The sequence below is a fragment of the Scyliorhinus torazame genome, chromosome 8 (assembly GCF_047496885.1).
Source record: "Scyliorhinus torazame isolate Kashiwa2021f chromosome 8, sScyTor2.1, whole genome shotgun sequence".
Taxonomy (NCBI): domain Eukaryota; kingdom Metazoa; phylum Chordata; class Chondrichthyes; order Carcharhiniformes; family Scyliorhinidae; genus Scyliorhinus; species Scyliorhinus torazame.
Genome location: NC_092714.1, coordinates 179,009,917 through 179,033,195, shown reverse-complemented (window position 1 = coordinate 179,033,195; position 23,279 = coordinate 179,009,917). Strand labels below are relative to the sequence as shown.

The 23,279-nt window shown below is 44.9% G+C and overlaps 1 protein-coding gene across 2 annotated transcripts in view; it reads right to left on the bottom strand.

Moving 5' to 3' along the window:
• Positions 1-23,279, bottom strand: part of gnas (GNAS complex locus) — a 505,856-nt gene that overhangs the window by 46,564 nt on the left and 436,013 nt on the right. For both annotated transcript variants that reach the window (XM_072514565.1, XM_072514567.1), the window contains exons 6-7: positions 11,677-11,731; positions 6,849-6,922 (exon numbers count right to left, since the gene is read on the bottom strand). In XM_072514565.1, the coding sequence (XP_072370666.1) occupies positions 6,849-6,922; positions 11,677-11,731 (129 nt within the window). The remainder of the gene's footprint in view (positions 1-6,848; positions 6,923-11,676; positions 11,732-23,279) is intronic.

The window sequence follows — 23,279 nt, the reverse complement described above, 5'->3', positions numbered from 1 at the left end:
TCACTCTGCTTCCCGCTCCTTCACCCATTCCATCACTCTCTCTGCTGTGGCCACCCAGTGGTAGAATTATAGGTTTGGGTGATCCAGGCCTCAGATTCTTCTTTTCCTTTGTAGGACCCTTTTCGGTTTCTTCACACATGTCATGATCAGTTTGTCCACTGTGGTGAAGAAGGCCTTGTGGGTGTAGATCGGTTGGGATCTGAACAGGAAGAGGAACCTGCGCAGGAGGAGTGGGTCCCACCTCTGCAGGTCCTTTTTTACTTCCTCCACCAAGCCATTTCCAGATTCCATTTGTGGATTTGTGTCCAGTCGTGGGCGATTTGGATCCCAGGTAGCGGAATTTGTTCTCAGCTAGCTTGAACGGCATTCCGTCCAGCCCAGCCCCTCTCCCTTGCAAGTCACCGGGAAAATTTCATTCTTGCTCAGCTGGAGTTTGTAGCTTGAGAAGGCTCCTAACTCTTTTGGGAGCTTCATGAATCCTTCCATGCTGACTCAGTGGTCTGAAATTTAGAGAAACAGGTTATCCACATAGAGTGAGACTTTATGCTCTCTGTTCCCTCTCTGGATGCCGCTCCAATTTTCCGCCGGTCCAAGGGCGATTGCCAGTGACCCGATTGCCAGGGCAACAGAAGTGGGGCAAGTGGGCATCCCTGCCTTGTGCCTCTGTACAGCTGGAAGTATTTAGAACTAGTGGTGTTAGTCCGTACGCTCGCCATGGGAGCGATGTACAGAGGTTTCACCCAGACGATGAACCCTGAACCAAGCCCAAAATGCTCCAGACATCTATGAGGTACTTCCACTCGACCCTGTCGAAGGACTTTTCTTCGTCCAGGGAGATGATCACTTCTGGTGTTCTCTCCCTGGCTGGGGTCAGTATCACATTCAGCCTGATGTTTGATGTTAGCTGCTGCCCTTGACAAAGCCCATCTGGTCTTCTGTGATCACCTCTAGTACGCAGTTCTCCAGTCGTCTAGCCAGGATTTTCGCATCTAGGTTCAGTCGCGAGATAGGTATGTATGATCCGCACTCAGTCAGTGTTGCTTTTCGTCCCTCGGTCAGGTCTTTGTCTTGGGTATCAGCGACATTGAGGCTTGTGCTAGTGTTGGTGGCATAGTGCCCCTTATCAGCGAGTTTCCCTTTGTTCAGGGGCCCTCCAGAGTGGTTGCTTGTGGTGCCTCTGTGTTCCTTGCTGCCATTTGCAATCTGTCATTGCCTGTCTAGAGACCCCCCACCCCCCCAACTTAATCCTGTTGTTGTTCCCCCTCCCTTCGCTATATTAAATTCAGCCTGATGCTTGGCTTGGTCTGCCCCAATGTCCTGCTAGATCCTGAATGGGTGCCCTTCCCATTTACAGGACTTTGTATGCCTGGCCCAGTTCAGGATTCTTTCCCAGTCTTGGTACCGGCACAGCTTGGCAATTACGGCTGTTCTCTGGTCCTGGACATTGTCCGGAGTGATCTGCGGGCCCTGTCTATTTCTGGCAGCTTGGGGATGCTGTCTCTCACCACCAGGTTTCCCAGCATTTGGGCCACATATTGCATGGGTTTCCTGCCCTCAGTTCCCTCCGATGGGCCCACTATCCTCGGGTTCTGGCGCTTCGACCAATTCTCCTGGTCCTCAATTTTCTTTTTTAGGGTTTCCTATGCTGTCACCAACCTTGTCACCTCCAATTCCAGTGCAACGATCCGGTTGCTCTGGTTCACTGAGGCCTTCTCCAGGTCCTTTACGATGTTCCCCTGGGTCTCCAGCTGCCTCTCCGCCAGGGCCGCCTGCATGGCCATCAGTGCCTTTGCCACCCTGGCCGTTGCCCTCATATCGGCCTTGATGGTCTCTTGTTGTTCCTTGGTGAGGAACGCTCTGCACCCACCCACCGGCAAGGGGGAGCTCCTTGCATGGCCTGGTAGTCCCTCTTTGTTGGGTGTAGCTGGGTCCTCATTGCCTCGTCTGTTCGCTGTCTCCTCTGTGCGCTTCTCTGTGCTTTTGGCCCCTTTTTGGACATTGGAGGTGCTACTGCTAGGCATCGTCGGTTTTGCTGTTGATGGACGAGGGCGAGGAGATGTTTTATCCTGATTCCGGCCTGTTATTTTCATTTAGTGCTGAAAGCCAAGTTCTCACGAGGAGAGCCACCTTTCGTGCATCCGTTCAGCTCACACCGCCACCTGAAGTCCATCACTTGCAAACTTTGAAACTGTCCCCTGCATACCAAGATCTAGATAATTAATATAGATCACGAAAAGCAAGGGTCCCAATACTGCCCCCCCTCAGGAAACTCTACTACAAACGTTCCTCCACCCCGAAAAATAACCATTACTCACTGTTCCTGTTACCCAGACAATTTTGTAACCCTGTTCCTACTGTCGCTTGAATCTCATGAACTGCAACTTTGTTCACAAGTCTGTTGGGCGGCACAGTATCATATGCCTTCTATCCACATAGACCACCTCAACAATATTACCCTTATCAACCCACTCTGATCCCCTTCAAAAAGTTAGTTAAATATGTTTTTTCCTTAAGAAATCCATGCTGGCTCTTTCAAATCTTTCCACCGGATTAATTCTATCCCAAATAATTGTCTCTAGAAGCTTCCCCCACCACCGAACAAGGGCGTAACATTTGCAATTCTCTGGCACCTTAAGGGAAGACTAGGATTATGGCTAATGCCCCTGCAATTTCCAACCTCACTTCCTTCAATATTCTTGGATCCATCTCATCTGGTCCTGGTGCCCTGTCAACTTCAGGTACTGACATTTTATCTAATAATAATCTTTATTAGTGTCACAAGTAGGCTTACATTAACACAGCAATGAAGTTACTGTGAAAATCCCCTTAGTCGCCACACTCCGGTCGACACCTGTCGGGGACACTGAGGGAGAATTCAGAATGTCCAACTCACCTAACAAGCATGACTTTCGGGACTCGTGGGAGGAAACGGGAGCACTCGGAGGAAACCCACGCTGACATAGGGAGAACGTGCAGACTCCGCACAGTGGCCAAGCTGGGAATTAAACCCGAATCCCTGGCGCTGTGAAGTAACAATGCTAATCACTGTGCCGCCCATATGTCCTTCCCATCAGTTTTGAACCCTTCTAGTGAAGAGTCCACCTCTAACACAATGGGCTGGATAGCATCTGCTTCCTTAGTAAAGACAGATCCAAATTATTCATTTAACATCTCAGCCATGCCCCCTGCCTCCATGTGCAAATTCCCTTTTAGGTCCCGAATCAGCTCTATTTTCCTAGCTCAGAGGGCTAGACAGCTGGTTTGTGGTGCAGAACAAGGCCAGCAGCGCGGGTTCAATTCCCATACCAGCTTACCTGAACAGCCGCCGGAAGGTGGCGACTAGGGGCTTTTCACAGTAACTTCATTCTTGTGACAATAAAAGGCTATTATTAATTATGATTATTTTATCATTTATGTGCTGACAGAAGACTTTGGGATTCACATTCTTTTTTCAGAATCCTTCTTACTTGCCTTTTCACCTCGCTTCTGAATTTAGCAATTCTGTTTTCTGCATTAGCCTGTCATTAACACACTTTTTTCATTATTTTAATTTCCATCTTTTTTCATCCAGGGTGCTCTGGATTTGTTTGCCCACCTTTCCCTTTTGAGAGACTATGCCTTGATTGTCCCCAAACTATATATTTTTTTAAAGGCAGTCCATCATTCAGCTATATTTTCCCACCAGGGGCTGGTTTAGCACACTGGGCTAAATCGCTGGCTTTTAAAGCAGACCACAGACCAAGCAGGCCAGCAGCACGGTTCAATTCCCGTACCAGCCTCCCCGAACAGGCGCCGGAATGTGGCGACTAGGGGCTTTTCACAGTAACTTCATTTGAAGCCTACTTGTGACAATAAGCGATTTTCATTTCATTTCATTTCACTTAGTTCCAATCTGTCCAGCCCAGCTCCATTGTTGCCCCAATGAAGTCAGCTCTCCCCAGTTAATTAATCTTACTCTGGATTGCCCATTGTCCTTTTATATCATCCTAAACCTTACGATACAATGATCACCGTCTCCTAAAGGCACCCCTACTGAAACTTGATGTACCTAGAGCCACCTAATTTCCAAGAAGTAGGTCCAGTAGTGCCTCCTTTCTTCATGGACCAAACATAATGTTGCAAAAAATTATCCTGAACACAATCTAGGAATGCTTGCCCCTCTCTGCCCTTTACACTACCTCCACCCCAGTTTATATTTGGGTAATTAAAGTCTCTCATTGTACTATTCTATAATGTTTGCATCTCTCTGCAGGTTTGTTCCTCAAGACCTTCCCGCTAGTTAGTGGTCTATAGACTACACCATGCAATATGGTTGAACCTTTCGTTCCTTAGCTCGAGACAAATTGATTCTGCCCTTGAACCCTCTGGGACATTCTTTTTCTCCAGTGCAATGTTCTCTTTAACCAATGCCGTCACCCCTCCTTCTCCTCTTCCTTTCCTATCTTTTCTGAACACCTTATACCAAGGAATATTTAACACCCAGTTCCTGCCCTTTCTTGAGTCAGGTCTCCATTATCGTCACAACATCTTATTTCCACATGGCAATCTGTGCATGTAACTCACCAATCTTACTATGCTCTATTCATTCACATGCATGCAGTATAAACCGGAGGTATTTATGGACGCGAGCATGCAAAATCTTTAGACAAGAAAAGGCTAACTAGTCAATTCAGCCAGCCCATATGGCTGTAAAATCTTATGCATCATAACTACTTATATTCATATAGCACCTTTAATATAAAAGAATTTCCCAAGGTGCTTCACAGGAGCATTATAAAAAATATGACACTGAACCATGTAAGGCATAAGGGGATAGATACTAAATCACTTGGTCAAAAGCATGGTCAAAGAGATAAGTTTTAAGGAGTACCTTAAAGGAGGAAAGTGAGGTGGAGATGTGGAAAAATATAGGGAGAGAATTCCAGAACTTGGGACCTAGGAACTGAAGGTATGGCTACCAATTATGCAGCAATTAAAATTCGGGATACACAAACGACTAGAATTAGAGATATCTGAGGTTTGTGGGGTTGAAGGAGATAGGGAGGGACAACGCGATAGGTAGGAATTTGAAAACAAAGCTGTGAATTTGAAAATCAAGACATTATTTGATCTGGGGCCAATGTTGGTCAGCAAGCAGAGGAAACACGATGGGGGATGGTCTTGCTGCAAGTTAAGTTAACAGCAGGCTTTTGAATGGCCTCAAGTTTACTGAAGGTAGAATGTGAGAGACCAGCTAAAAGTGAGCTGGAATAAAGGTAATGAAAGCATGGATGACAGGTAGGGCGGATGATGGCATGAGTGAGGTTAGAAGCTCATCTTAGGATCAAAAATGACAGAACTTTGCCAACAGACCAGCTTAATCTCAAACTGTTGCCAGTGATCTGTCAAGAGATGCCTTATTCCTTAGGTGTCATGAAGTACACAGGGAGAAGTGCTAGATTACCAATTCATTGGGGGTTGGTAGGTGGAATGTGAAAATATATTCTCATCCCTCTAGCTAAAGGCATTCATGGGAAAGGATCTTTCCTCTTACGGGTGTCCAGAACTAGGGGGCATGGTTTTAAAATTAGGGACCACCCTTTTAGGACAGAGATTATGAGAAATGCTTTTTCTTAAGGCATCACAACTTGTAACTCTCAATGGCGGCAAAGGCAGGACCATCAAATATTTTTAAGGCAGAGGTAGATTGATTCCCAGAGCTGGAAGGTAATGTGGAATTCGGAACACAAACAGATCAGCCATGATCTTATTGATTGGTGTAACAGACTAGAGGGACCATATGGCCTGCCTCTGCTCCTATTTTTGTATGTTCATAGTCAGGAATTCCTTTTGTCCAAAGTGAGGACAGGGCGCACTGAGGAGGATGATCAAAGGACATGGCAGCAGAGGAAGGTCAGAGGAGATAAAGAGGCAGTCAAAGTTGTTCCTGCCCTCCCTGCTAATTTTGGTGCATTAATCAAATTTCAGATTTCAATGGAAGAGAAGCAAAATTATAATTTGAGGTAATTAAGTCAGATCTGGTAAGGGATAGACAGACAACTGCTTGCCATGTGTTTTCAAGTTTAAAGCCATAAATGGAGGACACAAATAAATTAACAAAGCTGAAGTTAAGAGGTGGCTACATCATATTCTTTCTTTCTTTCTTTACCTGAATTGCAAGGTAATTACAACCAGTTGTGGAATTTTGAATGATTGCCTCCTTTTGATGCTGCATACCTTCAGCTGTGACTTGGACAAACAGCTGAGAAAGTGCAGTGGAAGTTTTCATTGGTTCAATGAATAAAGGGCTGATTAAATGGTTGTAATAAATAAAGATGGTTATCAAGTGGGGATTCAAAATTGCACTGGTCATAATTTATTACATAAAAAGTAACATTCCCCCTTTCAGTAACCACTGCTCCATAAATCTTAGTTAGAGGGGGTCAGAAAACAATGTTTTCATTAAGTGAAAGTTATTGCGAGACAGAACGAAGGGTTTAACAGCTTGGTATATTGTGATTAATTTACTCACGTTTTCTCTTAACTCTCACCTTATCTCCAGTGACCCACTTATATCATACTTATATTCCTTTCCCAAAAGATGACCCATTCCAGCCAACATCTCATGGGCAAAACACTTTTGGAGTACAAGAGGCATTCAGGATACCATGCTAACTAATGTTCCTTTCTTGTTTCCATTCATCACCTTCCCATGACGGGAAAGCACAGACTACAAATGCACAAACACTTCATCTGCACCCTAATGGCTCTATCAACACATTTATAATTATTCCTAAATCAAAGCAAAATGTCACGTCCTACACGTCATTACCATGCACAGAATAAAATACCAACCAAGGAATACTCACTGAAAGTTTACTTTTTCAACTTGAAACCTGGTTTCAAAAATTCCCGATGTCAAAACTCTGCATCGCAGAAGGTCCTTCAAAAGGAAAAGAGAATGTCAGCATGACTAGAAACGCAAAGAGCCTGTTGCATATTACTGATGCTGGGGTTACAGAGATAGGAGTACGCAGTGAACTTTGATGCACATTTGGCATATCAATTAACTTAATTACATTTTTAACAAATCCATCGACATATTTTGTTTAAGTGGCCACTCTTCAGCACTGGAATACAGTCACATATAATTGGCTCAATCACTGGGCTAGAGATCTAATCTAAGGAAAACAGTGATCCAGCAGTGAGACATAGCAAGACAAAACTAAGATTAAGTATTGGGAGACAACAAATATAACAAGAATGCTTTTTAAAATTTCTGTTGCAATGCAGACTTTAAAGGATAAGGCAGCCAACTGATTTAGCCATTCACTTCTGGATCTAGCTGGCCCACAAAGCACACAGGTCCTGCTCGTTTCTGCTGAAAATTCTCACTATTACAGGATCATGCAGAATAAAAACCAACCCTCCCGACTTATTGTCTCCACTGTAACTCATCTTCTGAAACCCTCCTCACCACCTCTCTCCTCACCCCATCAATTTGTGTGAGGAACTCATTCATTTTTTTGTCACGAAGATAGAGGACATCTGATCAAATGCAGCTTCCCTGCCTCCCACAAGCCCACTGGACCACACTTCCCCGGAGGTTTCCCCCTTCCCAAGGTCTGTATTTGCATCTCATGCTTGGCTCTCTTCTAAATCTACTCGTATTTGAGCTCTTCTTTCCCATGATGCATTAGTGCAGCTCCCTCAACCCTATTCCCACAAAACTGTTGGCCAATTTCCCTTCCCTGGTCCCCATGTTAGCTGGTACAGTTCTCTCTTCAGGTACTGCCCCTCTCTCCTGTACATCTGTGGTCATCACCCCTCTCTTCAAAATAAATTTGACACATCTTTGCAAACTACCATCTTATTCCCCCCCCTCTTTAAATCTGTGCTCTTCTTTCCCAGACATCACTCGAGGAGTTCCTCCATCTTCAGCTGCTTCATCAATGACCTTCTTTCCATCATAAGGTCATATAAGATATTTGCTGATGATTGAAGTTCTCAGTTCTATTTGGAACTCATCAAATAATGAAACAGTCTGTGCTCGCATGAAAAAAGACCTGGACAACATTCAAGTTTGGGCTAAGTTTGTGCCACACAAGAGCCATGAAAGGAACATCTCCAACAGGTGAGTCTAACCACCTTATCTTGAAAGTAAATGACATTATAATCTAATCTTCCATCTTCAACATCCTAGGGGTCACCATTGACCAGAAACTTAGCTGGACCAGCCACATAAACATTTTGGCTACAAGATCAGGTTAGAGGTTGCATATCTTGAGACAAGCGATTCACCTCTCGACTCAGTCGTTTGAACATCTACAAGGCACAAGTTGACATTGTGCTGGAATATTCTCTAATTGCCTGAATAAATGCAATTCCAACACTGGAAGCTTGAATTATTTGCCTGATCATCCACCACCTTAAACCTTAATTTTCTCCTCCACTGACACAGTGTGGCTGTAGCGCGTACCATTTACAAAATGCATTTCAGCAATTTTCCAAGGTCTTTTCAGTACTTCTTGAGCAGGCAACCTCTACCAAGAAGAACAGCAAGCACAACGAGACCCAGCCACCTCCAAGCTCCCCCCCCCCCCCCCCCCCAGATCATACAGCGGAGTTGGAAATAAATCAATAGTCCTCATCCCTGATGGGTCAAAATCCTGGAACTCCTTATCTAACAGCTGCGTGGGAGTACCTCTACCATATGGATTGCAGCAGTTCAAGGCAGTGGCTTACCATTACTTTTCCAAGGCTAATAAATGCTGGTTTTGCCAATAATGGCCATAATAATGAGTGAATTCAAAATTGAAAAGGTAGTGCATTTTCACCGAGATGTTCCTAGTAATAAGGAGTCACAGTTAGGCGTTGAGAATTAGAACTTATTTCATGAGATCCAGGTGCATCTTATGGAGATTTTGAAAATTCACAACAGGGTAAATAGTAATAGATTGCAGTGACCAGCAGAATGAATAACCATATCTGGAATACTGGGGCTACATCTGGAATACTGGGGCTACATCTGGAACATTATGCACAGTAGGTCTCCTTACTTAAGACAAGGTGTAAATACATTAGAAGCCATTCAGAGAAGGTTTAGAAGACAAATACCAGGAATTGGTGGGGTTGATTTATGAGGAAAGGTTGGGAGAGGTTAGGTTTCTATCTTCTAGAGTTTAGAAGAGCAAGAGGTGACTTGATCAAAATCTTTAAGATCCAGAGGGCTATTGACAGGATGAATCTAGAACCTGGGGTCACAATTTTAAAATAGGAGTTCCCTCACTTAAGACTGAGATGAGGAGAATTATTTTATCTCAGAAGGTTGAGTGCCTCTGGAACTCTCTGCCTCAAAAAAGTGGTGGAAGCAAAGCCTCTGACAATTTTTAAGGCAGACGTAGACTGATTCTTCATTAAAAAGTGGGTGAAGAGTTATTGGTGTAGGCAAAAATGTGGGGTTAAGGTTTCAATCAGTTCAGCCATGATCTTATTGAATGACAGAACGGGCTTGAGGGGCTGAGTAGCCTACTCCTGTTCCTAATTCATATGTTTGTATGTGAAGGGCCAAGTTTGACAAACACAAAAACAGCAAAAGGAGGGGTTAGGAAAATATTTTATGGAACAGAGGGTGGTCAGAATTCTCTGCTGCAAACTATTGTTGAAACAAGAGTACAAAAGGGATTACTTAGTTGGCTGATAAAGGATACTAGAGAGAATGGAGAGCAAGTAGGGTAGTGGGATTAGATTAGGTCATTCATTTAGAAAGAAGCAGACTTGATGGGCTGGACAGCCTCTGTTCTGAAATATTCTATGATTTCATATCTGGAGAATAAGTGACAGATAGCAGCAGCAGTTGCAAACTGGAGTTGTGATTTAATTGAATTTACACCAAAGTGCCTCACTACCACCTATAGGGGCAAAATTACTACTTAACTAAATGGCAACATGGACTGTAGAGTAGAACGCAATTGATTTTGAGAATCATGTTTGTAGCAGGTGAGACACCATCATGCTTGGAAATAGGACACCTCCATATTGCAGCCTTCCATCATTTGTATCAGGTATTCCTATATAATGTGGTTATATTCACAACAAAGCTACCTCCACATCACCTCATAAACATGACCAATGTGCCAAGTGGAGAGTAGAAATCCAACCTCACAATAGCACTTTTTACTACACCAGGTTGAAATTGTTCTATTTCCTACACAATTGCCAAATAGGATTGACGATTTAGTGCCAAACTGGTGTTGTGCGCCCAAGATTGGTAGGAACTGAACTGAGACCGACCGCATGCTTCACATAGGACAACTATACCCCACCTATCAGATATGGAAGGCTTTAAAACATTAGTTTGTGATTTGAATTCAGGCCACTGAGATGAAGAGACAGCATTCAATCTGCAATTTATACTGCTGTATAAATTGTAAATTCAATGAATGCTTGGTACTGTAACTAAAATGACACTGCACGTGGTTTCATAGGCAGACATGCATAAATTATTTGCTAACAGTGACCCGTGGCTTAAATATAAAAATCCTGGAATTGCAGAAAACATTAGAACAAGAATTTTGCAGTACTTTGTTCTGCGTCAAGGTGGATAAAAGTTACAGCCATATTGTTTTTAAAAACAGAAAACTCTGAAAATATTTAGCAGGTCTGGAAACAGAGTGTAAAAACAAAAAGTTAACTCTTCCGATTGATGACCTTTCACCAGAACAGGGAAACGATCATAAATAGCTGCCGATAGCAGAGGGAAAAAGAGAAACAAGGATGGAAAACAACCAAATTCAGAAAAAAAGGAAAGAAATGGGGATAGAAGTAATGGGGCCTTGCACCCTGAACACTTTAGGCGTTTAATTTTTCCAGCCCTCTACCCTATCACAAACCTTTCCTTTTGATTCCCCCCCCCACCATTCCCACTTTCACTTGCCCAAAATCTATGCTTTTTAAAAAATACTTTTCCTAATTTGAACAAAGGTCACAGATCTGAAGCATTAACTCTGTTTCTCTCCTCGGAGGTTCTGCCAGACCGGAGTATCTCCAATATCTGCAATTTCTGCTTTTGTAGCCCAAATGTTTGATCTTGTAGTTTGTGAATGACAATGGAATCCGATCTCATGCCTGCAAGATGAAAGGAAGGACCAGTGCAATTTGTACACTGGCATTGTTTAAACTCTGATTCCAGGAGGCCCGGTGCCCAAAGGCTTGGCTCCCAGCCTTTCTGCTGTTAAATCTAGCCTGTTTATTCTGGCGGCAGACTCATGGACTAGAGATTTTTGTGGGTCTAGAAACTTGGCTCCAGGATCAGGGAGCTGAGTTGTGGACATTGGTTGACTGGAATCCAAAATGAATGCAAGTATAAAAGCAGCTTATGTGCTGTCATGGTTGGAAGCATATGACAATCCTAAGGCCAAAAGCTTTTTGCATTTCAGATATTTCAACACAGCAATTTAATAAAGTCAGTGCTTTGCCTGATCCATTTCAAAAGTAGAAAATTTGAACGGACCATGGTCAAAGTTAATTTTATCGTAACTTACAGGAAAAGGACAATATACAACAGAAAAATAACAGCTAAAATATGAAGTACAGGACATAGGTCCAACATAATTTAAACTGCTTTGCCTCAGACAGGGGATGATCAATATTATGATGAAGGATTAAAATGAGCAGGGAAATATTAATAAATCTTACCTGGTCTGGAGGTATGTAGTCATTTTGTTTGACTATGTCAATCCTGTCTAGAAAGCTGTAAGACAAAACAAATAAATACACTATTAACATAACATGCCTATTTGGTGAAGGGAGAAAAGGTAGTTAAGCCCCCAGTTAAATAATATACCCTGCAAAAAACAGCTTTAAAAAATCTCGGTTAATTCCAGTTGAATAGATTGAAGCGCTTGGTTTCCTTCATGTTTATTATTTTGTTTAGTTCTGCTCATTATGTTTTAGTTATTCTTGGAACATGCCTGGTGTTACAACAGAAAGAATTATATCAAACTTTCAAACTGGGGCCTCTGTACCCTGGGATGAAGGGTGTACGAGGAGATCCGAGGTCATCAGATTTCTGTATTAGACGACTTACTAACAAATTACTTCTGTTACTGATAATAAAATACATTTTCTGCAGCAATATTGATTTTCTTTGGATAGCTAATGCCATTGTTCAGATAATAATGATCACATGTATGGTTAAAAAAATGAATAAGGCAAACGTAGAACAAGACATATGCACTAATTTTAAATACAGGTAGAGTATCCTTTACCCAAAACACTCAGGGCCGATTGAATTTCGGATTTCAGATAATTTTGGTTTTCTGATACCATGTAAAAAATTAGGTACAATAGCGTATACAGGCAAGTTATAGTCTAAAGTAATTAAAATTGCTGGAAAAGAAAAAAATATTCACGAAATTAGTACCTGTAACAAGTTTCTTTTTGACAAGTTCACCACAAAATGTGCAAGGTAAACAGCACAGACAAACAACTAGGCTTCCCACGGCTAATGGTCGATGAGGTTATAAAATATATAGTATTTTGAATACAAGGATATGTTATGTACAGATCATGTTCTGGCATTCGATATTTGCCACAAAAGTTTCAGAAAAAGGATGAACTTATTGAAATTTGTCAACATTCATAACTTCTGAAAGGACACTTGCCAAGTGTAGGATTCAGCAGCAGCATGTTTCTGCTGTTTGTTGCGAGGGCCCAGGTAGTTGGATACTATCTATTTCAGCCAATGTTATTCAAGCTCAGACGGTCCTTTTCTTTTGCATAACTGGTCACTAATCAGATTACATAACAGTATATAATGGTTTCAACCAAAAGGCTCTATAATATCACATTTACACTTTGCTAGTTAAGTTGGGAAGGATTTAAACTAACTTAGCAGGGTGATTAGAACCAGGATTAGGAAGGAAAAATAAGGTAAACAAAAGATTTGGAAAAGCAGATAGCACTCAGTAAGAAATAGTGGGGTCAGTCCAAGAGGTAATACAGTGAGGTCAAAATTAGATTTACAGCATATGTACGTAAATGCAAGAAGCATGGTAAATAAGGATGGTGAGCTACAGGTACAGGTAGCCACATGGTATTATAATGTAGCGGATACTGCAGAGACAACCTGGCTCTAAATATTCTTGGCTATAAGGTGTTCAGGAAAGACTCGGAAGAGAGGAGAGGAGGAGGGTGACTGTCAGGATTGAGGAGAATGTGACGGCAATGGAGAGAGGATTTTCTGGAGAGATCAATGTCTATTTGGTTAATGAATTCAGAAATAATAGGACAATTCCATACTGGGTGTACTCTATAGGTCACCAACAAGTGGGAAGTATATCGAAGAGCAAATTATGGAGGGATGCATAAACTATGGAGCAGTAATAACGGGGAACTTATGTTTTAAGAATATACAAAATCTTTCCGAAACTGGAAAGGATCTCCCTAAATGCTTAAAAGCAAAGTCCTCAACTCTTCAGACCAGAAATATCTTAGTGTGAGGGAACTATGACTCACTTCTGTTCCCTACCACTGAAATATAGATAAAAGCGAGAGTTTCCATTCCTCACTGCCATAATCAGTAACCAATAATTTCACGAAAAGGTTTGTGCATGTGTTGGATCGTATCCAGTTTGGTCACTAAACTTTCCATGATTGGCAGTCCTTCCCCCTCAGCACACACTTGCGTGGTTCATAAATCAACAAGAGAAACACGAGGGAAGATACTCAAATGCACCTGTTAAATTGTACTATAGCAAGTGCCAATCTTTTCTCGGGGTGAAGAAACAGGACCCTTCCAGAAAACCATCTAATAGTCTGTTTAATGTACTTATACTGTCAGTGTTAAGTAACCTCCCTGGTATTTTAACCCATAATTCTATTATCCTCAGAATGGAAGAAGTCCCACTTGGGAATTCTTCTTACTAACTTGCAAATTGTTGGCTTCCATCTGCTGGTATTAAAATCCTTTACCATAGTGAACAATTTGATCTGATTAACTTGGGCATTTCCCCTTGCAATTTTGGATAGCTTCAACATTGCTTTTCCCCTGATGGCTACCATCCTGATGCAAGATTTGTTTGGAGCACTGCTAATTTTCTCAAATCAAACAAGTATTTCCTTCAAATATTAAAATTATCTTTGTGAGGATGACAATAAGAGTGGATAGCCCGTTTCCAAGACGGCAGGGCAGCGGTTCAAAAACATCATGCTAAATTGGTCACATTATGAAGATGAGCAGATCACACACAATTAATATAAACATACAAAACCCTAAACTCAACGGTAAATTTTAAATTACTAAAAATGTTTTAAAGATTCTTAGTAGTATTTTTATCTCACCCTGGGTTTAGGGGTGGTCTGGTACCATAGAAGTATGGTGTGTTCTGTGGAAAGGCAGAAAAATGTCATAGGACTGGAGGAGGAAACAGAGATATGGGCATTGACACCATGAAGGGATTTAAGTTATGGGTCTGAATATTCATTTTGAAGCATTCGGGAACCAAGTCAATGTGGACAGCAACAGGTGGGTAGGACTTGACATGGGAATAGGATTGGAGTTGAAGTTTCGAGAGTGGAGGATGGGAGGCAAGCCAAGAGAACATTGGGATAGTAGAATTCGACGACAACGCTGAAGTATATAATAGTTTGGCAGCATGTAGTCAAAGACAGGGAAGGAGGTGGACAATGTTAGTGAGGGGGAAGTAGGCAGTCTCTGTGATGGAAGACTATATTGGGTGGCATGCTCAGTTCAGGGGTAGGGAGAGTCCAAGGTTTGATTCAGTGATTGGAGTAGTCAGGTGGGCGATTTCAGGAAGAAGGTGGCATCACCAAAGAGCCAAGTTTCTGTCAATGTTTTGATGTCAATGTCACGCATAATAAGGTCATGGAAAGCAAGGACGTGCTTTGAATGTAAATGGACATGTAGCTGTCGTAGGGAAAGTGGAGAATCGGAGTTACATATGGGACAGCAGGGAAGGGAATGCCTGGAAAGGGTTAACCTGACAATCTCGAAAACCCAAAACGTGGACAAATGCGAATTAGCATACTAAATAAACCCAGGCATATCTCAGGTAACACATTTCATAGCCGACAAATCGAAAACGTTCAGCCTGGCTCCTGAATGTCTGAAAATGGCATTGTGGATCCACCCATATACATGTATCAGGGCAGTCACCTCATTACGGGCTTATTGTCTAAAGGATGTTTCTTTGTATTGGACAAGATGTGTCCACCGAACGATTAAAAGTAGAGTATGTCAGACAATGTATCCACGTCTTCTAATCAGGGAAGTGACTGTAAACTAATCAAAATCGATAATCGGTTGTATTGTAGTACTTTGAAACACTTTTGTATTCCTTTGAATTAGCCTGTACTATCCAAACTGTGTGTGATGTGTAAGACAGCTTTATGGGCCAGAATGTCTTGGGCCAAGCTGCAGTTAAAGCTGCCGAGTTTCATTTTCTAGCATGCATGCGGCATTAAAAGTCATTTTTTTAAGGTTTCATACGGTCTGAATAACTCAACTCATTTAATTCCACTAACGTAGCAAACCGCAGAGGGGGGAGGCGATTGGTCAGCTGCTGGCACAGTTTCATGTTAAGTGGGATGAACAGGGTAGAAAATAAATTGATGCGATGTTTGATTGGGAAGGTTAGCAAGAAAGGGGTTTGAGGTAATCGGGGTTTGTTGCTCATAAAAAGCTATCAGCAACAGAAGCCTCAATGCTATTCAGAAAATGCAGATAGCAGAGAGAGCAGCTGTGAGATTCATCGTGGATAACTGACATGGTGGAGAATCAGAGTTCTGAGGAGTTTTGACGGATTGGATCAGAAATTATAAGGCACAAAGTGTCGTGCTGGGTGCTCTGCTACACAGACGAACCAACATGGTTGCGGATGGTACAACGCAGTTTTATTACTAACAATATTTACAATGGTAAACTGGTTACTGTGGTTCGTTCATTACCCTTGAATCTGTGGACCTATCCCTAACACTATCTTGGAGTGGCACTCAGCACATGGTGGATGTCGGAGTGGCTTGCTGTGAGCTGTGTGTCTGAGCCCTGAGCTGTCTCCTGCTGGAAAATGAGCGGGAAGTGTCGTGTTCCCCGTTTTATAGTGTGTATGCTCTTGCCTGTGGTGTTTTGTGTGTATTGATTGGTCTGTTGATCTGTCCATCAGTATGTATGTATGCTTGCACCATGATGTTTACCTGAATATCATGACATCTCCCCTTTTTTACAAGAACATGTGCCAATGTGGTTATAAATAGAGATCTGTTCTGAGTGCAGCTGAATGTGTGTGTGTGCAATATCTACAGCATGTACATGAGGCTAAACTATATACATGGGGCGATGTCAGGAGCGACATAGCAATGAGGTTGTACCATAAACAAAACACGTGGAAATGTTAAACATCAAAACAAACTCCTGTAAGGACAAGGAAAAAGAGAAACATATTAACACAGTGGTATGATACATCAGTGAGTTCAATGTTCAAACAGGCTCATAAGTCCAGCCTAGTAGGTGGGCGACGAATTTGGGTTGACCTCCTCAAGGGTGGGTCAGGATCCACCGGCTGAGGAATGGGCCTAGCCACAGGCGACAGAGGAATGGGCATGGTGGCAGGAAGCTCCACGAAGTCGACATCAGGAACAACAGGAGGGCGTGGCACCGGTGTACGTTCCCGTAGCGAGCGTGGAAGCAGGCGAAGAGCCCGGCGATTGCGCCTGCGAATGGAGCCATCAGGCATGCGAACCAGGAACGAATGGGGAGCCACGCATCGGAGAACTTCGGCAGGTGCTGACCAGGTGACTAGGTGGACGCGGACGTCGTCCCCAGGCGCCAGGGCTGGAAGATCAGTTGCCCCGTGTCATGTGCCACCTTTTGGCGAACACGCCGCTGTCGCACCCTGTGCAGTACTGGAGCATGGTTGGTTGTGGGGACCAGAATGGACGGCACAGTGGTCCTGAGGGCGCGACCCATCAACAGCTGGACTGGTGAAAGGCCAGTGGCTAGTGGGGCCGAGCGATAGGCTAGCAGGGCTAAGCAGAAGTCCGATCCGGCAGCAGCAGCCTTGCAGAGGAGCTGCTTGACGATGTGAACGCCCTTCTCCGCCTTTCCATCGGACTGGGGATGCAGAGGGCTGGACGTCACGTGTGTGAAGCCATACGAAGCAGCAAAGGAAGACCATTCCTGGCTGGCAAAACAGGGCCCATTGTCCGACATGACAGTAATCGGAATGCTGTGGCGTGCAAAAGTGTCTTTGCAGGCCCTTATGACAGCGGACGATGTCAAATCGTGCAGGCGTATGACCTCTGGATAGTTTGAAAAGTAATCTATGACGATTACATAGTACCTGCCGAGCGCTTGAGAAAGGTCCACACCCACCTTCGCCCAGGGGGACGTCAGCTCATGGGGCTGAAGCGTCTCAGGAGGTTGCGCCGGCTGAAACCTTTGGCAGGTGGGGCAGTTGAGCACCATATTGGCAATGTCATCACTGATGCCCGGCCAGTATACCACCTCTCGGGCCCTCCGTCTGCACTTCTCGATCCCCAGATGGCCTTCGTGTAGTTGGTCGAGGACCGGCTTGTGCATGCTGTGCGGAATCACAATACGGTCCAGCTTTAGGAGGACACCATCAATGATGGCCAAGTCGTCCCGGATATTGTAGAACTGCGGGCAATGTCCTTTGAGCCACCCTCCCGTCATGTGGCGCATCACACGTTGTAGAAGCGAGTCAGCCGCAGTCTCCCAGTGAATATGGGCCAGACTGGAGTCATCGGCTGGCAGATTTGCCGATGTGAAGGCCACCTGCGCTTCGACCTGACAGACGAACCCCTCCGAGCCGGGCGTTGTGCTCACTGCTCTAGATAGGGCATCCACAATGATAAGGTCCTTTCCCGGGGCGTAGACCAGTTGGAAGTCGTACCTCCTGAGTTTGAGTAGGATGCGCTGGAGGCGAGGGGTCATCTCGTTCAGGTCCTTATGTATGATGCTGACCAGTGGGCGATGGTCAGTCTCAATGATAAACTGGGGGAGACCATACACGTAGTCATGGAACTCGTCTATTCCGGTTAGCAAATCCAGGCACTCCTTTTCGATCTGCGCGTAGCGCTGTTCTGTGGGGGTCATGGCCCGCGAGGCATAGGCGACCGGGGCCCATGACGCAGTGTCATCCCGCTGTAGGAGTACCGCCCCAATGCCGGACTGGCTGGCATCTGTCGTAATTTGTGTGTCACGGGATGTGTCGAAAAACGCCAATACCGGGGCTGTGATGAGCTTAATTTTGAGCTCCTCCCATTCCTTCTGGTGTGCGGGCAGCCACTGGAACTCCGTGGACTTCTTTACTAGGTGGCGAAGAGCCGTCGTGTGGGAGGCAAGGTTGGGAATGAGCTTCCCCAGGAAGTTGACCATGCCTAGGAAGCGTAGCACGGCTTTCTTGTCTGCCGGCTGCGGCATGGCTGTAATGGCGCTCACCTTGTCTGCATCCGACGGACTCCTGACCGGGATATGTGGTCCCCCAGAAACTTCAGCTCGGTTTGGCCGAAAGAACACTTGGCTCGGTTGAGGCGCAGGCCGTTTTCCCGTATCAGCGCAAAGACGCGGAGACGATTGATGTGCTCCTGTGGTGTGGTGGACCAGATGATGACGTCGTCAACGTAGACGCGCACCCTTTCGATGCCCTCCATCATTTGTTTCATGATCCTGTGAAAGACCTCGGATGCCGAGATGATGCCAAACGGCATTCTGTTATAGCAGAACCTGCCAAAAGGAGTGTTGAAGGTGCACAGCTTCCTGCTGGACCGGTCCAGTTGGATCTGCCCAAAACCCTTCGAGGCATCCAGCTTTGAAAAGATTTTAGCCCGGCCATTTCGCTCGTGATCTCTTCCCATTTGGGTATGGGGTAGTGTTCCCTCATTATGTTGTTGTTCCGGTCTTTCAGTTCAATGCAGATCCGGAGTTCGCTAGAGGGCTTCTTAGCACACACACCATGGAGCTGACCCATGGCGTGGGCTCCGTGACCCGGAATAGCACCCCTTGGTCCTGGAGATCCTGCAGCTGCTGCTTGAGGCGGTCTTTGAGTGGCGCTGAGACCCTGCGAGGTGCGTGAATGACCGGGGTGGCGTCCGGTTTGAGTTGCATTCTGTCGGTATAGGGCAGTGTGCCCATGCCCTCGAATGCCTCCTAGTTGTGGGCGAGGAGCGATTGAAGCTGTGCCCTAAATTCTGCATCCGGGAAGTCTGATGTGCCTTCTGGAGACAGAGCGTGGACCCGCTGCATGAGGTGGAGAACCTTGCATGCCTGTGCGCCTAGCAGGGAGTCCTTTGATGATCCGACTATTTCGAAGGACAGTGTGGCCGTGTATGTGTTGTGTGTCACCTGGAGCTGGCAGGATCCCATGGCCGGGATAACATTTCCATTGTAGTCGACCATCTTGCAACGGGATGGCCGAATTGGTGGTCTGACCTTCAAGGCGTAGAAGGCTGACCATGCTATTAGGTTGGCGGAGGCACCAGTGTCCAGATGGAATGTTATCGGTGATCGGTTGACCGTTAGGGTGGCACACCATTCATCACCCGGATTGACACTGTTCACTGGCATCGGCTGGTGGGTCCTGCCTGGAGACATCCGGTTCCTATCAATGACCACAACATGGAAGGCGTCCCGGTTGTCTGTGTCACTGGTTTGGATATCGTCTGGGCACGACTCGTAATACGGAGGCTGAATGGTCCGCACGTCCCTGCGAGGTTGTCGGAATTGGGGAGCATTGGCAGGTTGAGCTGCTCGACAGCAGGCAGCGTAGTGGCCCATCTTGCCACAGCGGCGGCATCGTGGGTTTTTTGCCGGACATTGCCGCTTTAAATGTGCGGCTCCGCAGTTGCCGCACGTCGTGACGTCATGGTGTTCATTTCGCCACCGCGTATGCGCAGTTTGGTCTTGCGTCGAGCGCGCCTGCACATCACGTCCCTCTGCGTCAACGTCTTTTTTGGCGCGCACAAACGCGGGAGGCCGCGGAAAGTGCGCGAAATGGCCGCCCTCGTCCGGGCTGCGGGCCAGGAGGAACTCGATCGCCTGGACCCGTTCGGCCTCGTAGGACGCCTGCCTTGCCGATTTGGGCACGTAGGACCCCTGCCACACCGGTTCGGCAGCTTGAAATTGGGAGTAGCGGCTGGTCACATTTTCATGAAGGACACAGGCTTCGATTGCGGAGGCTAGGGCAAGGCCTTTAATTTTGAGGAGCTGCTGGCGTAGGGCGCCCGAGGTGACCCCCAAAACAATCTGGTTCCGAATCATTGAATCGGAGGTGGTGTCGTAACCGCAGGACTGCACGAGGATACGGAGGTGTGTAAGGAAAGATTGAAAGGGCTCATCCTTACCCTGCAGGCGCTGCTGGAAGAGATACAAGAGATACCTCTCGAAACTCTCATTTACCTCGGCGCTGAAGTGTTGCTCGAGTTTGAGAAGGACCGTCTTGTACTTCGTCTTGTCCTCACCTTCCGCGAACACCAGGGAGTTGTAGACATGGATGGCGTGTTGCCCTGCCATGGAGAGGAGGGCGGCGATTTTTCTGGTGTCCGAAGCGCTCTCCCTTTCGGTGGCTTCCAGGAAGAACTGGAAGCGCTGTTTGCACAGCTTCCAATTGACGCCGAGGTTTCCAGCGATTTGTAACGGCTGCGGCATGCTGACGGTGTCCATGGCGCAGGATGGCGGATTCCCGAGGATTCGTAGGTCGGTCTCACAGTTACCGGGTTCCAATCCTGGTACTACCGGGTTCCAATCCTGGTACTATGTCGTGTTGGGTGCTCTGCTACACAGACGAACCAACACGGTTGCGGATGGTACAATGCAGTTTTATTACTAACAATATTTACAATGGTGAACTGGTTACTGTGGTTCGTTCATTACCCTTGAATCTGTGGACCTATCCCTAACACTATCTTGGAGTGGCACTCAGCACATGGTGGATGTCTGAGTGGCTCTGTGCCCTGAGCTGTCTCCTGCTGGAAATTTGCGGGAAGTGTCGTGTTCCCTGTTTTATAGTGTGTATGCTCTTGCCTGTGATTGGCTGTGGTGTTGTGTGTGTATTGATTGGTCCGTTGATCTGTCCATCAGTATGTATGTATGCTTGCACCATGATGTTTACCTGAATATCATGACACAAAGTATGACAGAGGGGAGGAATGAAGGGTGGGATTACTGGGTGACAGGAGAGATGGCAAGAGAAAAAGTCCCTAAGAACAACCAAAACAAAATGATGGAGATAAAAGTAATGGTCTTGGGGTTGGAGGGCAGGCAAAATATGCATTTAATTGGCCACAGAGAGAATTCAGGTTACAGAAGCATGGCAGAGTTAGCAGAAACCTATCCTGGGCACAAAGAGGATTGGGAGAATACATGAGAGAGTCCAAGGTTAACTTGTAGATAGAGTGGAGTCAGTTTGAAGATTACTGATCCAATGTCCTGGTTCAGAGACAGTTGCAAAGGATGACAGGGAATCCCGGAGCTCTTTAAGGGATATATTGCTGGAGATTGTCCAGTGGCAAGAGAGCCAAGGAAGAGTTGCCCATGAGCCAGAGGTTGTTACAAAAGTATGTGTACTTTTATAACATTAATTTTTTAAAAAATTAAAACTACAATCAGGTAACAATATCAGCGTCCTCGCACTATTGAAGGATATCAGCTATAGCCAGAATGTTGTAATGAAAAAAAAATGAACAATAATTTTAAGGTATTTACAAATTAAGAGTTTTATTACATCAGCTACAGCAACACTTTCACCAATTATGAAGATTTGAAAATTAAGTGCATTGGAAAAGAATCTTACAAAATCTATTGAGATGTTAAACATTCTCAATGTCTGTTTTTTGCAGTTGTGACTTGGCCTGACTCCTGATTTAGTTCTACTAAAATTGTGTTCCATTTTCTCTCAAATCCTCACACCAATAGTTAAAGCAAAGATTTACATTTTCATTGAGCTCCTAATAATAATTTCTATGATTTTCATTGCCTCCAAATGGTCCAGAGCATCTCTTTGCTACCTTGCTGCCCATATTCCCTACCGTGTTGGTTGATTTCAGTTCTTGTGGACTGAGTTTGGCTTTTTGAGTTTCACAGAACAGACAATGTGGATTTTCACAGTTCCCCAACAACGTGGGAGAAGCATTGAAAACAGATTTGTCCAATCTGCTGTGCCATTCAAATTTAAACTGGCAAAACTCACGAATAGAAAACAAGTCACTGCAGCTAAGGCTCAAGGGTTGTTGTTCACACACTTCAGACCCAAATGTTGAGTGAGTGATATAGATGGGTTCTGTATAGCCATAGTCAGCAGTCTTTATGTTTAGTCATCAACATCTGCACCCATGTTTTTCAATATTACAAGTGTTTGGACTCTAGTTTAAATCTGCTGCTATATTAAAAACAACTAGCATTTTGTTTTTAAAAAAATACAGTATAACGTGCATGCACTTCACAAGAGTATGAAAGTATTGAAATAAAATGAGGGCAGCACCGTGGCACAGTGGTTAACACTGCTGCCTACGGCACTGAGGACCCAGGTTCGATCCCAGCCCCGGGTCACTGTCTGTGTGGAGTTTGCACATTCTCCCCATATCTGTGTGGGTTTTGCCCCAAAACCCAAAGATGTGTAGGTTAGGTGGATTGGCAATTTAGCCCCTTAATAAAATTTAAAACAAAAAGTAAAATAGGGAAACATTAGGACAGGTGACCAAAAGCTTGGTCCAAGAGCTAGGTTTAAAAGAGGTAGAGAATTCCAGAGATTTAAAGGCACAACTGACAATGATAGGGCGATGGAAATGCAAAAGGCTACAACTGAGTTCCATAAAAGGAAATTAGAATTGAAAGGCACACAGGTGTTCTTTGTGATCAGCACTCTGCAGATCCTTAAACTGAAAGCATGGCTTTTGTAAAGGAGGCACATTGATCACCGTAGATAGCAACGTGGATCCGAGAGTTACATCATGTATTTAGATTTGACCTTAGATTGTGGACAAAGAAATGACATATACTTCACAGATCATATCACAGAGCTACAACAAATCTACTGAGATTGAAACTAGGCCTTAACGGGAGCCTTCACTGAGAATTTTAATAGCATAGAAACAGGCCATTTGGCTAACCGGTCACGCTGATGATTATGACCCACAGGATTCTCCTCACGCCTCACTTTATCTTGCATTCCTTTCTCTCCCACGGATTCATCTAGCTTACCCTTCAATGCATCTACACAACCCACCTCAATGACTGTATGGGGTGGGGGGGGGGTTCCACTTAT